The following is a 27,274-nucleotide window of genomic DNA, read 5'->3' on the forward strand; positions in this document are numbered from 1 at the left end:
ACCAAAGTGGCACAGGTGTAATAGTAATAAGTCAGATGGTTTCTTTTTGACGCCACACTAACTATACTGGTCCCAGATCAGTTTCGATCAGTGCTCCAGAAAAGGGGATCTGGTTGGTTCATCTACTTTGGGAAAGTGAGGCTTAAACTAATCCCATGGACATACCGTGTATCGTTTATGTGTGTATTTTCTGTTAATGCCTAGGCAAATGCAAGGGCATCCGGGGTTATGTTGGTGTACAGTGTTAAATCTGTTTGTAATCCATTTGAGGTTAACGCAGCAGTGCTGGTGATCCTTTTAATCTGTATCTTATTGAATCACAGACCTGATCAGGGTCAGATCGGCCTAGCCCCCCTCCGACAATACACTCACTACCATTGCAGAATAAATTATTAGTCACATCGCATTGCTTTGCAATTCCTTTGAAGGGAGGATGGTGGAAGTGTGTATTTTAAAGCCATGTTCCCCTTGGTATTCATGGAAACTTGATTTATCAGGAGGGCGCTTATTGCTACACTAGGAATTCAGGAAGCAATTCTTCTTCTAAATGTGGTTGCGTTTAGGGAACTTGGGTAGTCTGAAAGAGCTTTACCGGATGACATGATATTAGCTAATTAGCCCAAATGTGTCTGTTCTTCATTCAAGCTCACCAACAAAGAGATTAATCTCGATTCTAGATAACATCTGCTGTACAGGGCCATGGCCCGAAATAATTTATTTTGTCCCGAACCTGCCTGCACGGGCCACTCTGTGCAGGTAGGTGTCGGAGTCCTCGGCATGTCGTAGTTGAAGACGATGTTGATGCGCTCAATGTCCATCCCTCGGCCAAACAGGTTGGTGGCCACCAGGATCCGCCTTTGGAAGTCCTTGAACTGCTGGTACCGGGAAAGCCTGGGGGAGGAAGGGGGGCACCCATAGATTTAGAATAAGTAGAACAGGCATTATACATCCTGCTTCACTCCTGTGGGTACACTGAAACTGTGACCCACAAACATGTTGTCTGAGAGAAAGTTCTTGTTAAGTCCCTTTGGATAACAGCTTCTTCTACATGACTATTATAGAAAATGTGCAAGTAAATGAGATTCTCAATTTGATTTGAAAAAAAGTCAACAGTAACTGAGGAGAGGAGGAAATGTGCTTGTATGAAATTAGACTCCATTCACACATAATGCAAATTACATTTACAGGGGTGGAATCCCAAATTAAAATGTGTAAAGTAGTAAAAGACATTTAGCTAGACATTGTATGGATAAAAACGATATGCTACTTATCGTTTTAAATATGTGCATGCTTCTCAGAGTAAACAGCTGATTGAAAGGGGAGGGGTAGATCTCAACTTCAGCAAAGGACACTTACAGTGCCTTGCGAAACTATTCGGCCCCCTTGAACTTTGCGACCTTTTGCCACATTTCAGGCTTCAAACATAAAGATATAAAACTGTATTTTTTTGTGAAGAATCAACAACAAGTGGGACACAATCATGAAGTGGAACGACATTTATTGGATATTTCAAACTTTTTTAACAAATCAAAAACTGAAACATTGGGCGTGCAAAATTATTCAGCCCCTTTACTTTCAGTGCAGCAAACTCTCTCCAGAAGTTCAGTGAGGATCTCTGAATGATCCAATGTTGACCTAAATGACTAATGATTATAAATACAATCCACCTGTGTGTAATCAAGTCTCCGTATAAATGCACCTGCACTGTGATAGTCTCAGAGGTCCGTTAAAAGCGCAGAGAGCATCATGAAGAACAAGGAACACACCAGGCAGGTCCGAGATACTGTTGTGAAGAAGTTTAAAGCCGGATTTGGATACAAAAAGATTTCCCAAGCTTTAAACATCCCAAGGAGCACTGTGCAAGCGATAATATTGAAATGGAAGGAGTATCAGACCACTGCAAATCTACCAAGACCTGGCCGTCCCTCTAAACTTTCAGCTCATACAAGGAGAAGACTGATCAGAGATGCAGCCAAGAGGCCCATGATCACTCTGGATGAACTGCAGAGATCTACAGCTGAGGTGGGAGACTCTGTCCATAGGACAACAATCAGTCGTATATTGCACAAATCTGGTCTTTATGGAAGAGTGGCAAGAAGAAAGCCATTTCTTAAAGATATCCATAAAAAGTGTAGTTTAAAGTTTGCCAAAAGCCACCTGGGAGACACACCAAACATGTGGAAGAAGGTGCTCTGGTCAGATGAAACCAAAATGTAACTTTTTGGCAACAATGCAAAACGTTATGTTTGGCGTAAAAGCAACACAGCTGAACACACCATCCCCACTGTCAAACATGGTGGTGGCAGCATCATGGTTTGGGCCTGCTTTTCTTCAGCAGGGACAGGGAAGATGGTTAAAATTGATGGGAAGATGGATGGAGCCAAATACAGGACCATTCTGGAAGAAAACCTGATGGAGTCTGCAAAAGACCTGAGACTGGGACGGAGATTTGTCTTCCAACAAGACAATGATCCAAAACATAAAGCAAAATCTACAATGGAATGGTTCAAAAATAAACATATCCAGGTGTTAGAATGGCCAAGTCAAAGTCCAGACCTGAATCCAATCGAGAATCTGTGGAAAGAACTGAAAACTGCTGTTCACAAATGCTCTCCATCCAACCTCACTGAGCTCGAGCTGTTTTGCAAGGAGGAATGGGAAAAAAATTCAGTCTCTCGATGTGCAAAACTGATAGAGACATACCCCAAGCGACTTACAGCTGTAATCGCAGCAAAAGGTGGCGCTACAAAGTATTAACTTAAGGGGGCTGAATAATTTTGCACGCCCAATTTTTCAGTTTTTGATTTGTTAAAAAAGTTTGAAATATCCAATAAATGTCGTTCCACTTCATGATTGTGTCCCACTTGTTGTTGATTCTTCACAAAAAAATACAGTTTTATATCTTTATGTTTGAAGCCTGAAATGTGGCAAAAGGTCGCAAAGTTCAAGGGGGCCGAATACTTTCGCAAGGCACTGTATGCTTCTTCAGCAGGAGGCGAGGACACCGTTTGCCTACTAACGAATTGACACTCCTCAACCACTTATCGGTTTACGGATAAGAGGGCGGAAAAGTCGAGGACATGCTTTTGTCCAAATCAGAAATTCCCAATGAAAGCCAAGACCCAATCCCAAATCTACCCCTAAACCCTATGTACTTATTAATATCTGAGATGACTTGAAGTGTAAGCAATATCCTAATATTGCTTATACCAATCAAAACTGCTCAGATTTTAACAAGTGCATAGACTGTAGGGTTTAGCCAGTGATTTTTTCCTCTCCATCAGAACCCACCTCTCCTCCTGGGCCATGCCCCTGTGGATGGCGATTGCAGGGAAGTTCTGCTCCACCAGCAGCTGAGACAGAGCCACACAGCGCTGCACAGACTTCACAAAGATCACCACCTTCAGACAGGAGAGAAAATGGCAGTGAGACCCCGAAGACAAACATGGGGCACAAAACCCATGCTGCATCTGATATGGCACCCTGGCTTTACCCTGGTCAAATAAATGTACACTCTGAAGACGAAAAACACAGGGCATAAAACTCACAGGCAGAAACTTTGTTGGTGCATAGACTTAGTTGAACTCGAGCAGGTCGAAGAGCTTGCGGTTCTTCTCGCTATCCTTCAGCTTGTGGTAGTACTGCTACAGGCCGTGCAGCGTCAGCTTGATCTCATCGTCCACAAACACCTCCATGGCCTACAGGAGATATTCATTAAGCACCAAACAGAACACAGAGAGGGACTACCAGGACTTCCAGTGCTAAACATTTTGCTAGTGTGCCCTAATGAATAGAACATGGGGAAAGTGTCACTCTTTAGGGCAGTTTTATAAACCTAGCCACATTAAGTGAAAAACAGGAGTAAACCACATTCTGTGTTGGTGAATGAAGAACTACAAATGTGATTGTGAACATCAATTACTAGTACTAGAGCTGGATGGAACTTTATTTTTCATTTTATAGCTTTAATGCCAGGACTGTTCCTCCCGAAAATGTCCAGATCCCCAGACCCAGGTTAAGAGAGGGTCAACTCTGGCCACTTGTGAGACAGATAGTTACGAACAGGCAAAGCTTAGAGGGGCTAGACTGGAAATTTTTACATTCATATTTTTTTTATTTTAGTAAATATTTTTACCCCTTTTTCTCCCCAATTTGGTATCTAATTGTTTTAGTAGCTACTATCTTGTCTCATCGCTACAACTCCCGTACGGGCTCAGGAGAGACGAAGGTTGAAAGTCACGCGTTCTCCGATACACAACCCAACCAAGCCGCACTGCTTCTTAACACAGCGCGCATCCAACCCGGAAGCCAATGTGTCAGAAGAAAAACCGTGCACCTGCCAACCTTGGTTAGCGTGCACTGCGCACGGCCCGCCACAGGAGTCGCTGGTGCGCGATGAGGCAAGGATATCCCTACCGGCCAAGCCCTCCCTAACCCGGACGAAGCTGGGTCAATTGTGCGTCGCCCCACGGACCTCCCGGTCGCGGCCGGTTGCGACAGAGCATGGGCGAGAACCCAGAGTCTCTGGTGGCACAGCTGGCGCTGCAGTACAGCGCCCTTAACCACTGCGCCACCCGGGAGGCCCTACATGAAAATTAAGCCATATCCAAAATCCCTTAAAATGTTTTTTTTTAAAAGGGGTCAATCTGCAGTTTCTACATCCATTTTTAGACATTTAAAATTAAAAGAATAACAAATGCCCATGAGCTTAGTTCAACTTTCGTACCCCACCAGAACCCAAAATACAAGCTTGTTTCATTCCAATGCTTGTAAACAAAGTAAATGCAAAAATAAACTATATAGTCTCAAAACATGGCCAAAATGATAATTCTGATATCATTGACGGTTAATCCTTGCATATAGCTCTACGAATTTCAGAGTGGTTAAATTTCTCCAGACCTATCCCTCCAAAACAGGGGCGAGGAAGATGATTAATTAATGTTTATACTGCCGATTGCCTCTTCAAGGTGCAATTTAGGGAGATGGGTTCATCTGTGTGTGTGTGTGTGTGTGTGTGTAAAACTGCAACTTTAAGTTTCAGAACATGTACATAACCACGGGTTATGAGAACCCCTTCAACGTACATCCTGCATGAACTTGCGGCAGACAGGACGGATCTCTTTGCTTAGGGTGGCGCTGAACATCATGCACTGCTTCTCGTGGGGTGCGAGCCTGAAGATGTCCTAAACATCACGCCTCATGTCTGAAGGAGAGACGATAGGAAAAGAATATGGCCGTCACAAAAAAAGTCAACCCACTCAGCCTGAAATCCGACGACTACATAAAATGTAAATACTTCCCTACGTTTTGGCTAAATCCTTACTTAAGTCACACCATCTATCCCATTCTGTTCCAAGATCCACTACTACTTAGTAGGACCGTGTATTAGAAGTGCATTCTAAGTGGTATGCTAGTAGGTACATTGGAACACGTTTTCAATTGACCGTTCCTCTGTGACGTTTCAACTTACTCCTTGCTCCCGTCACTCACATCTGGCATCAGCCCCCCTGTCCTACTGTGGTCTGAATTTGCATCTTGTCACACTCGTCCAGGACAAAGTGCTTCACGTTCTTCAGGTTGAGGGTCTTGTTGCGGATGAGGGCCAGGATGCGGCCGGGCGTTACCAATACAAAGTGGGGGCAGTTCTTCGTCAGCGCATCCTCGTCCTTCTTGATGGACAGGCCCCCGAAGAACACGGCTGCCTTGACGGTAGGCATGTACTTGGAGAAGCACTCATACTCTTTGCTGATCTGGAAGGCCAGCTCTCGTGTGTGGCACATCACCAGCACAGACACCTGGTAGACAGAGAGAGAGGTAGGGGAGGATGTTTAATACAGAACTCTCTGGACAGCAGAGAAACAAAAAGCACACAAGATTATCCAATAGGATAGAACAGCAGTGTAAACAGTGAGATTAAAAGGAGAACAAATTCAGACTGCAATTGGCCCAGCGTCATTAGGGTTTGGCCGGGGTAGGCCGTCATTGTAAATAAGAATTTATTCTTAACTGACTTGCCTAGTCCAAATAAAGGTTAAATAAAGTTGGCGATTAGACACTTTCTTATGCAAGTATCCCCAGATACACATTAAGCCTATTCCTAAACTACAAAGCACTCAATGGATTCTCCATCGAAAGCTATTTTTAGTACATGAGGATGTAACAGCAATTCAGTTGCTGCTTCCACAATGTAGAGATTAATTTCATTATTCAACCATTCACCTGCCTGTACACAGGCTCAATCTGCTGCAGGGTGGCCTGTACAAACACAGCCGTCTTGCCCATACCAGACTTGGCCTGGTACAGGATGTCCATGCCCAGGATGGCCTGTGGGATGCACTCATGTTGGGCTGAAAGACAGAAACGTAACTAGGGGAAGTTAGATAAGAACAAATTCTTATTTACAATGACGGCCTACCAAGAGGCCTCCTGCGGGGATTGGGGCCTGGGATTTAACATTAACAAAATATATATATAGGACAAAACACACATCACTACATAAAGAGAGACCTAAGACAACATAGCAAGGCATCAACACATGACAACACAGCATGGTAGCAGCACAAAACATTGTACAAACATTGGGCACAGACAACAGCACAAAGGGCAAGAAGGTAGACAACACATCACACTGACAGTTGTGGCAGCTTTGTAAGTGTCCATGATTGAGTCTTTGAATGAAGAGATTGAGATAAAACTGTACAGTTTGGGTGTTTGTTGCAGCTCATTCCAGTCACTAGGGCAGATAACTGAAGAGATGAGCGACCCAGGGATGCGTGCTCTTTGGGGACCTTTAACAGAATGTGACTGGCAGAACAGGTGTTGTATGTGGAGTATGAGGGCTGCAGTAGTTATCTCAGATAGGGGAGGGGGAGTGAGGCCTAAGAGGGTTTTATAAATAAGCATCAACCAGTGGGTCTTGCGACAGGTATACAGAGATGACCAGTTTAAGTATGATGTGATGCTTGAAGGGGCATACATGTATAACTCATAGTCCCAAATGACACACTATATATTGTGGATTACTTTCGACCAGGGCCCAGTCACACACAGCGCTAGTTTTGAATAAAGCCCTATGGGCCCAGCTCAATAGTAGTGCACTATGTCAGGAATAGGGTGCCATTTGACACACACAGAATGGACAAAGTCAAAAACAGTCCTTGGTTGAAGGTGGGAAGTGCATGTGAGGCTCACCTTCAGAGGGATGTTCAAAGCCACAGTCGACAATGGCGCGGAGCAGCTCTGGTTTGAGCAGGAAGTCTCAGAAGCCAGAGCTGTGGGTGGAGACTAAGAGCCCTTTACCTCCTCCTTGCCCGCAGGTGTGACGGTCTCCGGGGCAACCTGAGGCTCCTCATCCTCTTCATAGTCCAACAGCTCGTTGTCAACGTCGTTCTCTGCCATTCTAGAGAAGGGGTACTTGCGTTAGTTGAAGCTAGGAAAGACTGGAGACTAGTTTGGGGGTGGGCGCTGCATCAACAATACAGTAAATTCAGAAGGTTAATTGAAATGCCAATTCAATAATCTATGTACAATTCCTCACCATCTGACCTTAGTTATATTACATGAGGATTCCAATTCTTGTAATTTCACTTTCTGAATTGAATCCTTGTGAAACATCACCGTCTAGCACAGGGTTTTCCATATTCGGTCCTTGGAACTCCAAGGGGTGCACATTTCCCCCACAACATTACACAGCTGACTCAGTCAAAGCTTGATGCATATTCAGCTGTGTGGTGCTACAGCACAAACCAAAACGTACACCCCTGATGTTCTTAGGACCGAGTTTGGGAAACACTCGTCTAATGTTTATTTCTACATAGCATTAACTAGCTGCTAATAATGATAGTAGCAGGCCGCACGCACACCGCTAAAGCTGGACAGTACGCAAAATGGGAAGCGAATACATTTGGCACATAATCATTACAATTTACCTAGCTAAAAACAAGGATTGGACCAGCGACCACCCTGCAACTGTTAGAGTTGCGTAAATTCGAATCTGGTATCAGGATAAATATAACAATGAATCACCGATTGTATACTATGTATTTTTTTATTTATAAGTAATAAATGGCAAATGCAACTTTCGTATATACGGGCACGCTGTAATACCACGCAGGGCAGAACAGAGAACTGAAAGGATGTACGTAAACAGTTGTTCTTATACTGTGATGGACATAGTTCCAACCAGCCTGTTGGCCTATCACAGTAGAGGCTGGGCGTGGTTTAAACTTGCTCAGCCTATCGCAGACGCTCAGGCGGGTCCCCGCCTCTTGGCGCTTCTTGGAGTCCTCCCTCTGTCGATTTATAGATTCTTACTGTTCTGGTATCGCAGCCTAGTTATAACAGTTGCTCAGTTCCTGCTATTGTGTTGTTCAGTATTTTTCCATCTCAGTTAAACCTCGTGATGACCACGCCTCCCTATGCCTGCTTAACCACAACTTTGTAAGATACAGCAAGTCACACCATGTGCTCAATATTGTTACATACAAACACAAGGACAAAGCATCTGCTGGGCTGTTATCTACAGTTTTGCAACATGCAAGTCACACCATGTTATTCAGTTCTTGTCACACACACAAACAGGCAAGTAGCAAGCAGTTGTTTAATCTCATAATGGATGCTCCAGTGCACAAATGCAGATACCTCACACAACCAACATCAGATAATAATTAATCATATGGTAATGGCTATAATGTGAAACACAGAATCCCACACAACTCAGTTTACAGTAGTTAGCCAGTTGCCCGATTCAATCAAGTTGAACAAGGAATCATGCCTCACTCTCCGCACAAACAATGGCAGCCGCCTCCTCATTCAAACTTTGTGACAGCAAAGTGCTATAAAGGGAAATAGGTTCCAAATGCAAGGTGAATATTCAGAAATAACGTTGGCTCAAATGAATAACGAGCAAGACATTTCTAGGGCCTAACTTGACCTAAAATGTAATTCTCGGAACCAACCTGCGACACTGCTAGCAGAAGTTAACTGCTAACTGACATGACCGTGCTAGTACTAGCGTTAGCTTGACGCAATGCTAAATGTGTTAGTTAGCTAGCCAGATTGCACAAGGTTTTCGCAAAGATTTTAACAAAAATATACTCGAACATGGCTACTATTTGTGAGCATTATGGAAAGAAAAATATGTTTCTTATTTACAATTGATGTAGATATTGAAAATTACTCAATACTGAAATTGTTTTATGCAATTAAAATCGGCTTCGAGTATCACAGGGGCAGTCTAGAAGCACGTGTATTCGTGGCCACTATTGGTCCATTTTAAAGGCAATCTCACCAAACCTGCCTGAAAACGAACCGTCTAATTTAATGCCGATCTTGAAAATGCCAACGAAGAAGGCGGGATTTCGCCAGCTGCCATAAACTAAATTGTAGGCATCATTTCTTGTTTGACAACACTGATAGCTTTATTCAGTAGTAATTGTAGGGTACAGTGAAATTCTTAAGATCTGAACTCCAACAGTGCAGGTCAAAAAGATAAGTGAATGAAACAATAATAAGAATATGTGTAACCGGTGCTATACTGCACCGCTGTAACTAACTCTGCGTTGTGTGTGGTTGATTGAGACTATAGACGTGGACTTTGGAGATCAGGTATTTTTAATCAAGCATAACTCACTCTGCATCCAAAAGGAAATAAAACATTTGTAGAGCACATATGTTCTGAGAATCGTCGCCTCTTTCTCTCTCAGTGCATCAAAATGATTTTCGAATACAAAAATTAATAGTCTCTCCTTATTATACATAACATATTTTACAAAGATAAAACCACATACCTGCATCCAAAAGGAAATCAAACATTTGTAGAGCACATATGTTCTGCGAATCGTAGCCTATTTCTACAGCAGATACACAATAGGAGGGACTGGGATCATTCGAGGAGCTAGCCATCGTTCACACATACAATAAATAGCCTGCTAATACCTTAGCCAGCTATTAACCACATGTTGAATTCAGAATGTTGATATCATCCTAAAAAGTACAATTACAAGTGCATCTTAACAATACCATTCACTTATGAGTAACCTCTAAATACACATCATTATTCATGAACAAAACACTGTGTGTATGACTTTGTACTGAAAATAATCCAACTTTTCTGAAGACATAAAAAGCGTGACTACCTCTCTCAGTGCATCAAAATGATTTGAGCACGCAGGGCAAGACGTAAGAACACACTCCACTTCAGCCAGGATGCAGGCATGCATAATAACAAATCAACACGACATATTAAAATATGAACCTGGTGAAATTCACATAGTACTTTAACAACTGTTACATATGCATACTATATACATATTTATTTACAACATTTACAAACCAACCTCCTGCATTCATCCAGTTTGTATAAATTATGATTGATGTGTGACATGAAGCTATATTGGGCAATTTGGGCAAAAGCGTAACAATGACTGTCTTGGACAAATATACATTTGGCTTAAAACATTTATTCATTCATGGGCAATATGTGTGCATGCCCTGATCATATCAGCTTACTACATCTGTCTTCCCTCACCAAACCCATCAATGATTTGATTTATTTGACTATAATATATCAGTTATGGCCAACAGAGGGCATCATTTATCCATATAATACGATAAAACCTCACTGAACCTAAATTAATTGGGTTACATTGTAAACATTTTTCAGATATCGTATGTGATCAGAAACAATGCATTAATTTCCGCGAGTGGTCGCTCTGTGCTTTTGTAGTTGACGTCATAATGTACGATGGAATATAGAAGCCTATGACGTAAACGAACTCCAGAAAATGTTCAGTGCGCTACTTTTGCCTCAGTTGAGTTGATGCTTTGCAAAGGACAGTCATCCTCATGTTCAAATAAATCACTTTGAGTGGACAAAGAAGACATTCTGTGTGAGTACAGCATAACTGGCCAAGATGTTGTAAAAAAAATGTTTGAAATGTATTTTAAAGTGTATTTGTTTATTTTAAAAAATGTCAGGTCCAATCTGAAGGGTGCCTGAAAGCACAATGGATAGAAATCATAAACCGTTGAGAAAAATTATTCTAAAAGTAAGTCTCATAAGTGATAAAACATTTTTTGTTCATTCTGGGGCTATCCCTCTTGATATGTAATGAGGCTATCTTCTTGGTAGTATAACCTATATGCTGTAAAAACAGATTGATATGATTTATAGTTGGAAAAGTGGGCATAATTAATTGAGGGCTAAGGTTAAATGTATTTCCTTATGTTCATATACCCCAGGCTGGGACCCTCCAAGCTAGTGCTGGAGAGCAGGTCCTCCAGACAGACATCACTGACCATGATGGACTAAGGCTGCCAGCCCTGGTAGACTGCCCCATTGACAGCCCCCTAAAGGTAAGAAAACGTCTTATAGTTCTGTTGCAAAACGTCTGGTTGTAACAGAGACCAGTTGGTTGCAATCTAGTAATATGACGTGTTGAAAACCAGTTTACAACGCAATAATAAAGCCATTAAGACGGTTCCTACCGTCTGTAAGCTGTTAGTGTCTTAACGACCGTTCCACAGGTGCATGATCATAAATTGTTTATGGTTCATTGAACAAGCATGGGAAACAGTGTTAAAACCCTTCACAATGAAGATCTGATATTTGGATTTTTACGAATTATCTTAAAAATACATGGTCCTGAAAAAGGGACGTTTCTGTTTTTGCTGAGTTTAGTTAGAACTAATAGTTTTGGAATTCAGATTTGAATTCTGATTGTTATTCTAAAGTTATGGTTTATAGTTGGAAAAGTTGGCATAATAATGGAGGGCTTAAGTTCTATGTATTTCCTTATGTTCCTATACCCCAGGCTGGGACCCTCCAAGCTAGTGCTAGAGAGCAAGTGCACCAGACAGATGTCCATTCCGCTGGCCATGATGGACTAAGCCTGCAAGCCCTGGTAGACTGCCTCCAGGATAGCCCTCGAAAGGTAAGAAACAGCTTTTAGTTCTGTTGCAAAACGTCTGGTTGTAACGGAGGCCAGTTGGATGCAATCTAGCAATACGACGGGTTGAAAACCAGTTTACAACGCGATAATAACGCCATTAAGACACATGGACCACCTACTAGTTAGAACTAATACTATTGGAATTCAGATTTTAATTCTGATTCTAATTCTAAGGTTAACCCTTATGTGACATGTCACTCAGTACCATTATGCCTATGGTGAAAAATGTGGTTTCTATGGTGATATGATTTCCCCACTGTTATTCGTCTCAGAACCTTGTGCCGAAGCCCCCGCGAGGCCCCAGGCCCAGCCGAGAGGCAAATATATCAAAGTCAGAAAAGAAGGCCACAGAGGTTATCAAGGCTAGAAGGTCTAGGGAGGCTAAGTATGGGGTGAAAAAACTAAGCCGCCAAGTAGTTGGTATGTTGGCACTGCCTCAATCTCTTCTAACTCAAACAACCAGTTACAGTGAGTATTCATCTCCACTTCCAAAATACCTGGATTTATTGATAGAATTCTAAAACGATATATGGTGGAAGGATCCACTAATGTCTACGATCCTCTTTCTGTAGGTGTCCTGCCAGCTATCAAGAAGGGCACTAAAGTTACTAAAATGGATACAACAGGTGGGTGTTGGTGACACAGTGTTTATTCCTGATTATACAACTTCAATAGAACCGTTTCCATGGTTACTAGCTTGTTCGGTGGTAATTCTGACTGTCTTCTGTTTCAGAACCCCTATGTCCCTTGACACCTGATGGGGAGATAATTATCTCCTCTTCATCTGTTGATGACCTCCTGACCCCAAAGAGTGATGTCACATCCGAGGCTAAGAGCGATGATGCCTCCCGTCCAATAGGACCTGAGGTGTTCTCTCTAACAAACTTCCTGAAGTCTCACCCGTGAGTCCTGCTGTGAACCTCATTATGTGCAGAAAAAATATTATCTATGTAAGCACTAGTTTAAGTTGCCAATGATTCCTGGTGTTTGTTTGTTTGTTTTCCAGTAAGAGAAAGCTTATCAGGAACTTCCTCAAACAAATAGTAAGTCCCTCATTTCTTCTGCTTTCAAAGGTGGAGTGATCATGTGAAAAAAAAATATTTTAACATAAAAACTACTAGCTGTCATTTTGTTGTTTTCTGTTTCTCTTTCTAAGAACGTGACAATAGGTGACCTGGACGAGATCATCGAGTGGGTGGTGTGTGTCTCCAATGAGGTGTTCCTCCCAGTGATGGTTCTGATCAGGACATCCAGTCCAGAGTCGTCAAACTCGTCCCGCTGGGGGTCAGGTGAGCTCCAGATCATCTCCAGGGAGTTCCACCAGCGGAGTTCTGAGCCGAAGGGAAGGCTCCTGGGTGGGCAGCTGCCCAGTCCCCCTTCTGAGACCGACAAGGAGCTTCAGGGCGTAGCAGATCTGTCTGTGAGTAACATCCTGAAAAGGGCCCAGGAGGACCTCTTCTTTTCTGTTGAGGTTGACTTGGAGAACACCCATCCAGACATCAGTCTGACCGAAGAGAGGCTCTCCAGCATCTTCTCAGAGTTGTTCAGGGACGCCTGTGAGAGTGCCCAGGAGGCCGCCAGACGGATCCACCATATGAGGTCTGGAAGAGGCAACAGCAGCCGGAATGGGAGATGCCCTGGGTTATCACAGGGATCGAGCAAGTCCAATATGCCAGATTTGGGAGAACTGGGGTCAGTGAGGAAGCCCAAGGAAAGCGACGTCCATAAAGTCCTTAGCGAGGGGTCCCTCCCTGCCCTTGCCCTGCTTGGGGAGAGGCCAGGGGAAGTTGGGGAGACCAGCAGCCCTGCTGGGGAGATAGACACGACCCAGACTGCCAGCACTCCCAGCATTCCCCGGTCTGGGCATGGCGGCAGAAGAAGTAGGCAGACCACCGCTCCTACCACCGGCCACAGAGAGGCAGGAGTCACAGCCAGTAACATCTTTGATGTTATTTTTCATCAGACGCACTCCGACACTGACCGGGAACCACCAGGAGTTCAGCAGTGAGGATGATGTTTCACTGAATGACATCACGGGCATTAAGTTAACACCACCAGTGGAGCCCCTAGGGCAGATCCTGTCCTCATGGAAGCTGGTCAACAGGATCTTCAGGGGGAAGGTTCACTACTTTGGGAAGGAGCTCATCTGCAAGGTGTATCAGATGCTTCTGGACACCGGTATGGGAAGGAGGCCAATGGCCCGCCAGAGCAGGTCCGAGCCCATCCTGAAAGACCTGGCTGCCAACCGTAGGCTCTCCGATGAATTTTTCACAGACGTGCTGTACATGTTCATCCAACGGGCCATTAAGAATCTGCTGGAGAACTTCTTGGGCCTGCCGACCACCCCACCGGGTAGAGACATTATGTGGAATGACAACTTCAACTGGATGTATAGGGACGGCTGGGGGGAGACCCCCACATCCAGCGAGAACGAGTTGTGGGACAGCGACTCCACCTGGTCACTTGACCTTGGAGAGAAGGAGGGGGCAGAGTCCAGTGGGAGGTGGGCCGCTCTGTTAGAGAGGGGTAGCTTCCTGACCCTCCAGTCCTCCAGCTCCCTCTCCGATGACAACAAGGAGGCACTAGGTTAGTTATTATGTTGTTTTTAACGTCTTTTTCACCCGCACATTCCCCTTCTTTCTTTTCTCTTATTGCCAGTAATGGTATTTTCATTTTCTCTCTCCTCTTTTTTTCTATACAGTGTTTGGAGACAGGTTGTGTGAATAATTACTTTAAATCAAATGTCAAACTCATTCTATAGAAGGCCAGGTTTCTGCAGGGTTTCACTCCACCCTTGATTGATGAATTAAGGTCACTAATTAGTAAGAAACTCCTCTAACCTGGTTGTCTAGGTCTTAATTGAAAGGAAAAAACTAAAACCCGCAGACACTTAGCCCTCCATGGAATGAGTTTGACACCCCTGTATTAAATACATTTTGATTTGACTAGGGGCCGTCTGCCAGGTCCTGACCACCAGGGTGGGAGACATCCTGAACAGTACCTGCAACGACGATTACAAGGCTAGGCTCATCATCCAGAAAGGTACACTTATAACCTGTTTTGCTCATATCACCAGTAATAACCATGTAATAACTTGTGTAATAACCAGTGTATTACCATTATAGTAAATGTACTAGATACTGCATAGTGTTATACATGGATGTGGCTTTGAACCAGTTCAGAATATGATTGTGTTTTCTTAGGATTGGATTCCGGTGCCAGGGAAAGGTTCCCTGGCTCTCCGTGTTCCTCTTCACCCAAGGACGAAGAGGAGGTGGTTGTAAGTGTCATGACTGTCTCATACCCTAAACCCTCCACCTCAACCCAGGCAGCATGGGCAGCTCCTGCCCAGACTCTGGACGGTTTTCTGCCCAGACCCTGCCTGGATGAAGAAGAGGTAGTCCCCAGCACCTCCATGAAGGACGACTCTGTGACGACCACCCATGCAGCACGGGCAGCTCCTTCCCAGACCCTGGAAGAAGAGGTGGGGTGCGCTGAGGTCTCTGAGATGAGTGACAGCTCCCTGATGCCCACCAAGAAGAGGCAGGACCCCCTGGAGAAGATTCCCTCCCTACTACCAGGCAAGGAGCACATCCTCCTTCGCAGCACTCCCTGGGCCACCGTCATGAGCCCCCAGACTCTGAAGTTTATTCTCCACGGCATCATGTGCCGACTGGAGGCCTCAGAGTCCCCCCAGACAAGGAGGGCCAATGACCCCTTCAGGCTGATGAAGGATCTCTTTGTGGAGGTCCAGCATGCCCTGAAGTATGCTGACATCTCTGTCGTCTTTGGCCTGGAGGAGAGCATCCAATTCAGTGGGGAGGATGCGGTGAAGGCCATTGTGAAGACTGCGGCTAAAAGATTGTCCCTGCTTTCGGACTCCAACCGGGCTCAACTTCGTGCCGCACGCTCTGGTAGCGAGGGAGCCATCAGGTACATGGCGGACATCATCACACAAGTCATAGATGACTATTCCGAGGACTGGAGTTCCGACGGCCATTTTGGAGCCAGGAGGAGCCGTGGTAGTGGGAGGTCACACTCCTCAACCTCCTCAAGGAGTGACGTCACCCTCACCGAGGAGCTCCTGGCTTGGAGGGAAACTCTAGAAGAGGACCTAGAGGAGATGGCTGATGACAGCACTGGTTTGGAAAAGACCAGTGTAAGCTCAGCCATCTCTGAGAAGTCCCAGGTAATTAGCTACCTTTCTGAAAGCACCAAGCCCATCAGCAGCGCCCTCTCCACAGACCTCGAGGACATCACCTCCAAAAAGGTGAGACGGCCAAGAACCAGTAGATCGGCTGTTTGATTGTGAGGCATCGACTCATGTCTGTTTCTCTCTCTACTAAGAAGAAAGAGAAGGAAGAGGCTATGAAGAAAGAAGTGAGGAAGTCAGGAAAGAAGAAGCGAGGAAATAACAAGAACCAGAAGAAGAACAAGGTGTCTCCTCTTGGCAATGATAGTAAGTCCTCATTTCTGTCAGTCAACATGTGCATCTGTCTTCAGCACACTATTGTAATGTAAAGACGGGAGACTATGATGAAGTTATCAGGGTCTTATTCATTAGCCACTAAATGGAAGACAGCGGACTAAAACAGGGAGGAACTTTCTTGAACTTGCCAATAACAAATGCTTGTTTTTGTTTCCGTTTAAAAATATTTTGCTACTGTGTACCCTAATGAACACAACCCTGATTTCATGCCTTGTTCTCTGTCACCTGTTCAGGTACTGTGGCTGAAGATGAGCTTAAGAAAAAACAGGCTCTCCTCCCGCGGATCACAGCCGCCCTGGCAAAACTATTTTGCTTCCCCTGCAAAAAAAAACTGCAAAAAGTAACTGTGCAGAAGACGAGTTTGGGAAAACCCTGCTGCCACCTCCCCCAACCCACTTTCTAAATAAACTCTTGAAGCCAACAGAAGAGGGAGGGAGACCATCCCCCCTACTCACAACTCATTTTATTACACCACATTTAATTCAATAAACACAACTTGCATCTATTTTGATCTTCTTCTTCTTGAGTTTTATTTTTAAAGACCCACCTGCATGCTATAGATTCTTAAGGTCAATTTGCTGTCTACTACAGTATCATTGTTATGAGTATGTTCACTGTGCCAGTCATTATAGCCAGTATAGGCTATAATAATGCCCTAACCTAATTGCAATTGACATAAAAAGAGTTACATTTGAATAATTCCCTCATTTTATATATTGTTTTTGAGGGCAAAGTGGGTGGGGTTATATCCTTCCTGTTTGGCCCTGTCCGGGAGTATCATCGGATGGGGCCACAGTGTGTCCTGACCCCTCCTGTCGCAGCCTCCAGTATTTATGCTGCAGTAGTTTATGTGTCGGCGGGCTAGGGTCAGTTTGTTATATCTGAAGTACTTCACCTGTCTTATCCGGTGTCCTGTGTGAATTTAAGTATGCTCTCTCTAATTCTCTCTTTCTCTCTCTCGGAGGACCTGAGCCCTAGGACCATGCCTCAGGACTACCTGGCATGATCACTCCTTGCTGTCCCCAGTTCACCTGGCCGTGCTACTGCTCCAGTTTCAACTGTTCTGCCTGCGGCTATGGAATCCTGACCTGTTCACCGGACGTGCTACCTGTCCCAGACCTATTATTTGACCATGCTGGTCATTTATGAACATGTGAACATCTTGGCCATGTTCTGTTATAATCTTCATCAGAGGTTACTCGGCGGTATATAACAAAGTATTGAGATAAACTTTTGTTATTGACCAAATACTTATTTTCCACCATCATTTGCAAATAAATTCATTAAAAATCCTACAATGTGATTTTCTGGATTTTTTTCCTCATTTTGTCTGTCATAGTTGAAGTGTACCTATGATGGAAATTACAGGCCTCTCTCATCTTTTTAAGTGGGAGAACTTGCACAATTGGTGGCTGACTAAATACTTTTTTTGCCACACTGTATATACAAAAGTATGTGGACACCACTTCAAATTAGTGGATTCGGACAGTTCAGCAACATCCTTTGCTGACAGATGTATAAAAATTGAGCACACAGTCATGCAATCTCTGTAGACAAACATTGGCAGTAGAATGGCCTTTACTGATGAGCTCAGTGACATTCAACGTGGCATCATCATAGGATGCCACCTTTCCAACAAGTCAGTTTGTCAAATATCTGCCCTGCTAGAGCTGCCCCGGTTAAATGTAAGTGCTGTTATTGTGAATTGGAAATGTCTAGGAGCAACAACGGCTCAGCCGTGAAGTGGTAGGCCACACAAGCTCAAAGAACGGGACCGCCGAGTGTTGAAGCACGTAGCTAGTAAAAAATAATCTGTCCTCAGTTGCAACACTCACTACCGAGTTCCCAACTGCCTCTGGAAGCAACTTCAGCATAATAACTGTCTGTCGGGAGCTTCATGAAAGGGGTTTCCATGGCTGAGCAGCCGCACACAAGCCTAAGATCAGCCAATGCTTGGCATTGCGAATGGTGGAGTGGCATAAAGCTTGCCGCCATTGGACTATGGAGCAGTGGAAACGCATTCTCTGGAGTGATGAATCACGCTTCACCAGCTGGCAGTCCAACCGACAAATCTGGGTTTGGCGGATGCCAGGAGTACACTACCTGCCACAATGCATAGTGCCAACTAATGTTTGAAGGAGGAATAACGAATTGCCTGGGGCTGTTTTTCATGGTTCGGGATAGGCCCTTTAGTTCCAGTGAAGGGAAACCTTAACGCTACAGCATACAATGATATTCTATACGATGCCCTTTCCCGTTTTAGCATGACAAAGCCTCCGTGCACAAAGGGAGTTCCAAACAGAAATGGTTTGCCGAGGTTGGTGTGGAAGAACTTGACTGGCCTGCACAGAGCCCTGACCTTAACCACATCGAACAGCTTTTTTTCCTTTTGGCTTAATATTGCGGATAGAATGTTGCTTCCAATGTAATTGTCTGCATAATTTCCAATCCCCTCATATTTTTGGGGTAAATATATATATCCAAGAATATACCATTATTATTATTCCCCGCAAACCCTACCGCCGATCCCCCAATTGAAGTAAACTAATAAACACTTCTGCCTCGACCTTCAATCCACACATCCTATACACATTCTACAGACACAGTCTACTCCACAACAGTTCTCTCTTTGTTCTTAGTCCTTCCTCTATTTCTGATGTCCATCCAGTTTGATTGCTACTTGTAACTATGCTATTTCACAAAAGCTCCGAACCTATATACATCCTACAGATCCGGTATGCTTTACATTGTTTATCTTGTTATTAGTCCCACCCTTCAGCTCCATTCAACCCCTCCCATCTGTCTCTCAACATCATCCACTTCGGATTTCTACTTGCCATATATCCTTCAACTGTGCTGTGATGCTTCACAAAAGAACTGAACCTTCCTATTCTCATAGCTTCTACAGATTGTAAATTAAAAATAAAACAAATTGCCAAAATAATTATTATATTATTGATTGATTGACTATGGCTTTTCAAATCACCCAGTATTGCTATCTGTAGTGTTAGTTCTAGGCAAATGTTGCAATTCTTCAGCCATTCCTGGACCTGTGACCAAAAATGAGCTATATATGGACAATACCAAAATAAATGATCTAATGACTCTGCCTCCTCACAGCAGATTCTGCAGAGCTGGGAAGATTGTATCCCCCATATATATAACATTCTATTAGTTGCAAGAATTTTGTATGGTAATTTATATTGAAAAATTAGAAGTTTTGAATCCGGCGTTGTTTTGCGTATCAATTCATAAACCATGTGCCATGGAATGGGTACATCGAAAATCTCTTCAACTATTTTGCAATTTATATGGCACAGCTGTCAGTTTTTTTGGTCCTTAAATGAAATTGGTATATGTTTTATTTATCACACTTTTCTTTAACCATTTATGTTCTTTAATACAGGGCCGACATACAAGTTCCTTACTTTTTTCCCCTTCTACTTGCCTCTTCCATTTTTGTGGTAATGCTGCAATTAATTTGTTGTAATTTTGGGTAGAGCAGACATTTTCATATGTCTGTGTTGGCTGCATGTGTGACATAACTCCACCAGCCCTATTTATGATATCATTCACTAAAATTATACCTTTTTTCAAACATTTCTTCGATAAATACAGTTTTTTTAATCAAGTTTAACCACAATATTTGTTGTACTATTTGTTCCGTCCTTTCAGGTGGATTAAACTGAAATTGCAACCAACTTTCTAAGGCTTGTTTAAAAGATAAAGATATTTTGGAGATTATTTCCTTTTCAAACAACCGAAAGTGAGCAGGTGTAATCTGAATAAAGGGGAAAAGGCCCTTCCTGAATATAGGATGAGACATTCGTACCAATTGACTAGAAAACCAGTTTGGATTTAAGTATAACTTTTGTATGACTGATGCCTTTAGTGAGAGGTCTAATGCTTTAATATTTAATAATTTCTGCCCACCAAATTCATATTCATTATATAAATAGGCCCTTTTAATTTTCTGGTTTGCCGTTCCAAATAAAATTGAATATTTTTTGTTCATATAATTTAAAAAGCAGGTCACTACGTGTAGGCATAACCATAAGCAAATAGGTAAACTGTGATATAACTAAGGAGTTAATCAGGGTGATTTTTCCACAAATAGACAGGTATTTTCCTTTCCAAGGTAGCAAGATCATATCTATTTTTGCTAACTTTCTATAAAAAATTATAGGAGTGAGATCATTTCTTTCTTTTGGGATTTGTATACCGAGTATGTCCACATCCCCGTCAGACCATTTAATTGGTAAACTACATGGTAATGTAAAATGTGCATTTTTTTAGTGATCCAATATGTAATATGGTACATTTATCATAATTTGGTTTTAATCCAGAGAGGATAGCAAAAGTATCTAGATCCTCTAAGAGGCCATGGAGAGACTCCAATTGTGGTTTTAAAAGAAAACATGAATCATCAGCGAACAATGACTCCTTAGTTTTTAAGCCCCTGATTTCTAATCCCTTAATATTATTGTTTGATCTAATCTTTGCAGCTAACACTTCGATGGCAATAATAAATAGATATGCCGATAGTGGACAACCTTGTTTTACTCCTCTAGATAGTTTAAAACTTTCTGAGATGTAGCCATGATTTACTATTTTACACCTAGGGTTACTATACATAACCTTAACCCATTTTATAAGAGATTCCCCAAAATTTGAATATTCTAGGCATTTATATATAAACTCCAGTCGTACTTTATCAAAAGCCTTTTCTAAATCAGCTATGAAAACCAGGGCTGGTGTCCCCGATATTTCATAGTGTTCTATTGTTTCCAGTACTTGTCTTTTATTACCTCCAATGTATCGCCCATGTTAAAAACCTGTCTGATTAGGATGAATAATATCTGACAATACTTTTTAAATTCTATGTGCCAAGCATTTTGCTAGGATTTTTGCATCACAACACTGAAGTGTAAGAGGTCTCCAATTTTTTTAATGGACTGGATCTATATATATACACCACTTGGGTCCTGTTTCAGTAATAATGATATCAGACCTTCTTGTTGCGTGTCTGATAATCTACCATTTATATAGGAGTGGTTAAAACAAGACAATAATGGTCCTTTGAGTATACCAAAAAAAGTTTTGTATACTTTAACTGGTATGCCATCCAGCCCTGGAGTTTTCCCATCCTTAAAGGCTCCAATTGCCTCAAGCAGTTCCTCCTCTGTAATTTGGCCTTCACATGAGTGAACAGCTTTGGAATTAATTGGAACACCGACTGCGAGCCAGGCTTAATCGCCCAGCATCATTGCCCGACTTCACTAATGCTTTTGTGGCTGAATGGAAGCAAGTCCCCGGAGCAATGTTCCAACATCTAGTGGAAAGCCTTCCCAGAAGAGTGGAGGCTGTTATAGCACCAAAGGGGGGACCAACTCTATAATAATGCCCATGATTTGTAATGAGATGTTTGACAAGCTTTTGGTCATGAAGTGTAGCATAAGAACACAACACAAGCCATGGCAAAATGTGTAGAATTGCAGGAAACTAGCTTAATTAAACTGTAAAATGCTTTCTTTTCCCCATGGCAAAATGTCTAGAATTGCGAATAGCAGACAAAATTGTTTTAAAACAGCAACATTTTGTTTCTGCTGCCATGGGAGGGCCTCTAAAAATGTTGGTCGGAGAAGGCGCTGTTGGCCACGCCCAATACCACGCCCCCCCATCTATTTCTCCACCTAGTCAGGTGAACAGGGCCTTGCCCTTTATTATGATAAACAAGCCCGGGCAACCATTTCACCAGAGCGGTTGTCTTGGTTGCACTTGTTTTCTAGGATCACTGGTGTCTGGTAATGTACAGGAATGATTCACCTCAGTTCACTCTCTCTGGGAGAATAATTAACATCACCTCACTATTGGCCCATTCCAGTGTGTGTGGCAAACTATCCAGACCTGTTCTGTAACCCCAGAGGGAGGTTTCATATGGTGTTAATATAGAGCTGAATGAACACACAATCAACTGGTGACACAATGTACTGGGGCTATTGTACCAAAGTGGTACAGGTGTAATAGTAATAGGTCAGATGGTTTCATTTTGATGCCACACTAACTACACTGGTCCCAGATCAGTTTTGATCAGTTCCCCAGAAAAGAGGATCTGGTTGGTTCATCTACTTTGGGAAAGTGAGGCTTAAACCAATCCCATGGACATACCGTGTATCGTTTATGTGTGTATTTTCTGTTAATGCCTAGGCAAATGCAAGGGCATCCGGGGTTATGTTGGTGTACAGTGTTAAATCTGTTTGTAATCCATTTGAGGTTAACGCAGCAGTGCTGGTGATCCTTTTAATCTGTATCTTATTGAATCACAGACCTGATCAGGGTCAGATCGGCCTAGCCCCCCTCCGACAATACACTCACTACCATTGCAGAATAAATTATTAGTCACATCGCATTGCTTTGCAATTCCTTTGAAGGGAGGGTGGTGGAAGTGTGTATTTTAAAGCCATGTTCCCCTTGGTATTCATGGAAACTTGATTTATCAGGAGGGCGCTTATTGCTACACTAGGAATTCAGGAAGCAATTCTTCTTCTAAATGTGGTTGCGTTTAGGGAACTTGGGTAGTCTGAGGGAGCTTCACCGGATGACATGATATTAGCTAATTAGCCCAAATGTGTCTGGTCTTCATTCAAGCTTACCAACAAAGCAACTTATATGATTCTAGATAACATCTGCTGTACAGGGCCATGGACCGATATAATGAATTTCATCCCGAACCTGCCTGCACGGGCCACTCTGTGCAGGTAGGTGTCGGAATCCTCGGGCATGTCGTAGTTGAAGACGATGTTGACGCGCTCATTGTCCATCCCTCGGCCAAACAGGTTGGTGGCCACCAGGATCCGCCTTTGGAAGTCCTTGAACTGCTGGTACCGGGAAAGCCTGGGGGAGGAAGGGGGGCACCCATAGATTTAGAATAAGTAGAACAGGCATTATACATCCTGCTTCACTCCTGTGGGTACACTGAAACTGTGACCCACAAACATGTTGTCTGAGAGAAAGTTCTTGTTAAGTCCCTTTGGATAACAGCTTCTTCTACATGACTATTATAGAAAATGTGCAAGTAAATGAGATTCTCAATTTGATTGTGCAACTCCTCATTCCTCTCCTCCTTTTGAAAAAAAGTCAACAGTAACTGAGGAGAGGAGGAAATGTGCTTGTATGAAATTAGACTCCATTCACACATAATGCAAATGACATTAACAGGGGTGGAATCCCAAATTAAAATGTGTAAAGTAGTAAAAGACATTTAGCTAGACATTGTATGGATAAAAACTATATGCTACTTATCATTTTAAATATGTGCATGCTTCTCAGAGTAAACAGCTGATTGAAAGGGGAGGGGTAGATCTCAACTTCAGCAAAGGACACTTATGCTTCCTCAGCAGGAGGCGAGGACACCGTTTGCCTACTAACGATTTGACACTCCTCAACCACTTATCGGTTTACGGATAAGAGGACGGAAAAGTCGAGGACATTCTTTCGTCCAAATCCGAAATTCCCAATGAAAGCCAAGACCCAATCCCAAATCTACCCCTAAACCATATGCACTTATTAATATCTGAGATGACTTGAAGTGTAAGCAATATCCTAATATTGCTTATACCAATCAAAACTGCTCAGATTTTAACAAGTGCATAGACTGTAGGGTTTAGCCAGTGATTTTTTCCTCTCCATCAGAACCCACCTCTCCTCCTAGGCCATGCCCCTGTGGATGGCGATTGCAGGGAAGTTCAGCTGAGACAGAGCCACACAGCGCTGCACAGACTTCACAAAGATCACCACCTTCAGACAGGAGAGAAAATGGCAGTGAGACCCCGAAGACAAACATGGGGCACAAAACCCATGCTGCATCTGATATGGCACCCTGGCTTTACCCTGGTCAAATAAATGTACACTCTGAAGACGAAAAACACAGGGCATAAAACTCACAGGCAGAAACTTTGTCAGTGCATAGACTTAGTTCACTTGAATGAGTAAAATTGTATTTAAAAACGTGACTTTCAAATCCATGGACAAAATACAGTCAACTCACTTATGTTTTATAAATTACGTCTCTGAAAAGACCTCTGTTCGTACCTGGTTGAACTCGAGCACGTTGAGCAGGTCGAAGAGCTTGTGGTTCTTCTCGCTGTCCTTCAGCTTGCAGTAGTACTGCTACAGGCCGTGCAGCGTCAGCTTGGTCTCATCGTCCACAAACACCTCCATGGGCTACAGGAGATATTCATTAAGCACCAAACACAGGGAGGGACTACCAGGACTTCCAGTGCTAAACATTTTGCTAGTGTGCCCTAATGAATAGAACATGGGGAAAGTGTCACTCTTTAGGGCAGTTTTATAAACCTAGCCACATTAAGTGAAAAAAAGGAGTAAACCACATTCTGTGTTGGTGAATGAAGAACTACAAATGTGATTGTGAACATCAATTACTAGTACTAGAGCTGGATGGAACTTTATTTTTCATTATAGCTTTAATGCCAGGACTGTTCCTCCCGAAAATGTCCAGAGCCCCAGACCCAGGTTAAGAGAGGGTCAACTCTGGCCACTTGTGAGACAGACAGTCATGAAAAGACAAAGCATAGATGTGCTAGACTGGAACTTTTTACATGAATATTAAGCCATATCCAAAATCCCTTGAAAAAAAAGGGGGGGGGGGATATCTGCAGTTTCTACATCCATTTTTAGAGATTTAAAATTAAAAGAATAACAAATGCCCATGAGCTTAGTTCAACTTTCATACCCCATCAGAACCCAAAATACAAGCTTGTTTCATTCCAATGCTTGTAAACAAAGTAAACGCAAAAATAAACTATATAGTCTCAAAACATGGTCAAAATGATAATTCTGATATCATTGACGGTCAGTCCTTGCATATAGCTCTACGAATTTCAGAGTGGTTAAATTTCTCCAGACCTATCCCTCCAAAACAGGGGCGAGGAAGATGCTTCATTAATGTTTATACTGCCGATGCCTCTTCAAAGTGCAATTTAGGGAGATGGGTTCATCTCTGTGTGTGTAAAACTACAACTTTAAGTTTCAGAACATGTACATAACCACGGGACTACATAAAATGTAAATACTTCCCTACGTTTTGGCTAAATCCTTACTTAAGTCACACCATCTATCACATTCTGTTCCAATATCCACTACTACTCTTAGTAGGACAGTGTATTAGAAGTGCATTCTAAGTGGTATGCTAGTAGGTACATTGGAACACGTTTTCAAATGACCTTTCCTCTGTGACGTTTCAACTTACTCCTTGCTCCCGTCACTCACATCTGGCATCAGCCCACCCCCCGTCCTACTGTGGTCTGAATTTGCATCTTGTCACACTCGTCCAGGACAAAGTGCTTCACGTTCTTCAGGTTGAGGGTCTTGTTGCGGATGAGGGCCAGGATGCGGCCGGGCGTTACCAATACAAAGTGGGGGCAGTTCTTCGTCAGCGCGTCCTCTTCCTTCTTGATGGACAGGCCCCCGAAGAACACGGCTGCCTTGACGGTAGGCATGTACTTGGAGAAGCACTCATACTCTTTGCTGATCTGGAAGGCCAGCTCTCGTGTGTGGCACATCACCAGCACAGACACCTGGTAGACAGAGAGAGAGAGGTAGGGGAGGATGTTTAATACAGAACTCTCTGGACAGCAGAGAAACAAAAAGCACACAAGATTATCCAATAGGATAGAACAGCAGTGTAAACAGTGAGATTAAAAGGAGAACAAATTCAGACTGCAATTGGCCCAGCGTCATCAGGGTTTGGCCGGGGTAGACCTTCATTGTAAATAAGAATGTATTCTTAACTGACTTGCCTAGTCCAAATAAAGGTTAAATAAAGTTGGCAATTAGACACTTTCTTATGCAAGTATCCCCAGATACAGATTAAGCCTATTCCTAAACTACAAAGCACTCAATGGATTCTCAATCGAAAGCTATTTTTAGTAAAGGAGGGAGGATGTAACAGCAATTCAGTTGCTGCTTCCACAATGTAGAGATTAATTTCATTATTCAACCACTCACCTGCCCGTACACAGGCTCAATCTGCTGCAGGGTGGCCCAGTACAAACACAGCCGTCTTGCCCATACCAGACTTGGCCTGGTACAGGATGTCCATGCCCAGGATGGCCTGTGGGATGCACTCATGTTGGACTGAAAGACAGAAACGTAACTAGGGAAGTTAGTTAAGAACAAATTCTTATTTACAATGACGGCCTACCAAGAGGCCTCCTGCGGGGATTGGGGCCTGGGATTTAACATACAAAAATATATATATAGGACAAAACACACATCACTACATAAAGAGAGACCTAAGACAACATAGCAAGGCATCAACACATGACAACACAGCATGGTAGCAGCACAAAACATTGTACAAACATTGGGCACAGACAACAGCACAAAGGGCAAGAAGGTAGACAACACATCACACTGACAGTTGTGGCTGCTTTGTAAGAGTGTCCATGATTGAGTCTTTGAATGAAGAGATTGAGATAAAACTGTAAATCACTAGGGGCAGAAAACTGAAGAGAGGAGCGACCCAGGGATAGGTGAGCTTGGGGACCTTTAACAGAATGTGACTGGCAGAACAGGTGCTGTTTGTGGAGTATGAGGGCAGCAGTAGATATCTCAGATAGGGGAGGGGGAGTGAGGCCTAAGAGGGTTTTATAAATAAGCATCAACCAGTGGGTCTTGCGACAGGTATACAGAGATGACCAGTTTAAGTATGATGTGATGCTTGAAGGGGCATACATGGATAACTCAGTCGGAGTCCCAAATGACACCCTACTTTACTTTCCACCAGGGCCCAGTCACACACAGCGCTAGTTTT

General features: G+C 43.2%; 2 protein-coding genes and 2 pseudogenes across 3 annotated transcripts; 2 read left to right on the forward strand and 2 right to left on the reverse strand.

The window, feature by feature from the left end:
• Positions 1-714: 714 nt before the first annotated feature.
• The window catches only part of LOC118938230, a 28,757-nt pseudogene continuing 2,197 nt past the window's right edge, over positions 715-27,274 (reverse strand).
• On the forward strand, positions 8,308-13,204 carry LOC118938225. Its single transcript, XM_036940513.1, has 8 exons — positions 8,308-8,864; positions 10,978-11,048; positions 11,242-11,355; positions 11,814-11,933; positions 12,224-12,419; positions 12,524-12,577; positions 12,685-12,853; positions 12,958-13,204. Exons 2-8 carry the CDS (start codon positions 11,007-11,009, stop codon positions 13,031-13,033), a joined length of 771 nt encoding a protein of 256 aa, XP_036796408.1. The 5' UTR covers positions 8,308-8,864; positions 10,978-11,006; the 3' UTR covers positions 13,034-13,204.
• Positions 13,671-17,269, forward strand: LOC118938224. 2 transcript variants are annotated; one of them, XR_005035476.1, is made up of 4 exons: positions 13,671-14,537; positions 14,901-14,993; positions 15,155-16,410; positions 16,674-17,269. XR_005035476.1 is itself a non-coding variant. In XM_036940512.1 (3 exons), exons 1-3 carry the CDS (start codon positions 13,817-13,819, stop codon positions 16,255-16,257), a joined length of 1,917 nt encoding a protein of 638 aa, XP_036796407.1. In that variant the 5' UTR covers positions 13,671-13,816; the 3' UTR covers positions 16,258-17,269. The 2 variants fall into 2 exon arrangements, 1 of the variants encoding a protein (XP_036796407.1); XM_036940512.1 differs by having other exon boundaries at positions 15,155-17,269.
• On the reverse strand, positions 22,888-24,475 carry LOC118938228 (annotated as a pseudogene).

The sequence above is a fragment of the Oncorhynchus mykiss genome, chromosome 13, assembly GCF_013265735.2.
Source record: "Oncorhynchus mykiss isolate Arlee chromosome 13, USDA_OmykA_1.1, whole genome shotgun sequence".
Taxonomy (NCBI): domain Eukaryota; kingdom Metazoa; phylum Chordata; class Actinopteri; order Salmoniformes; family Salmonidae; genus Oncorhynchus; species Oncorhynchus mykiss.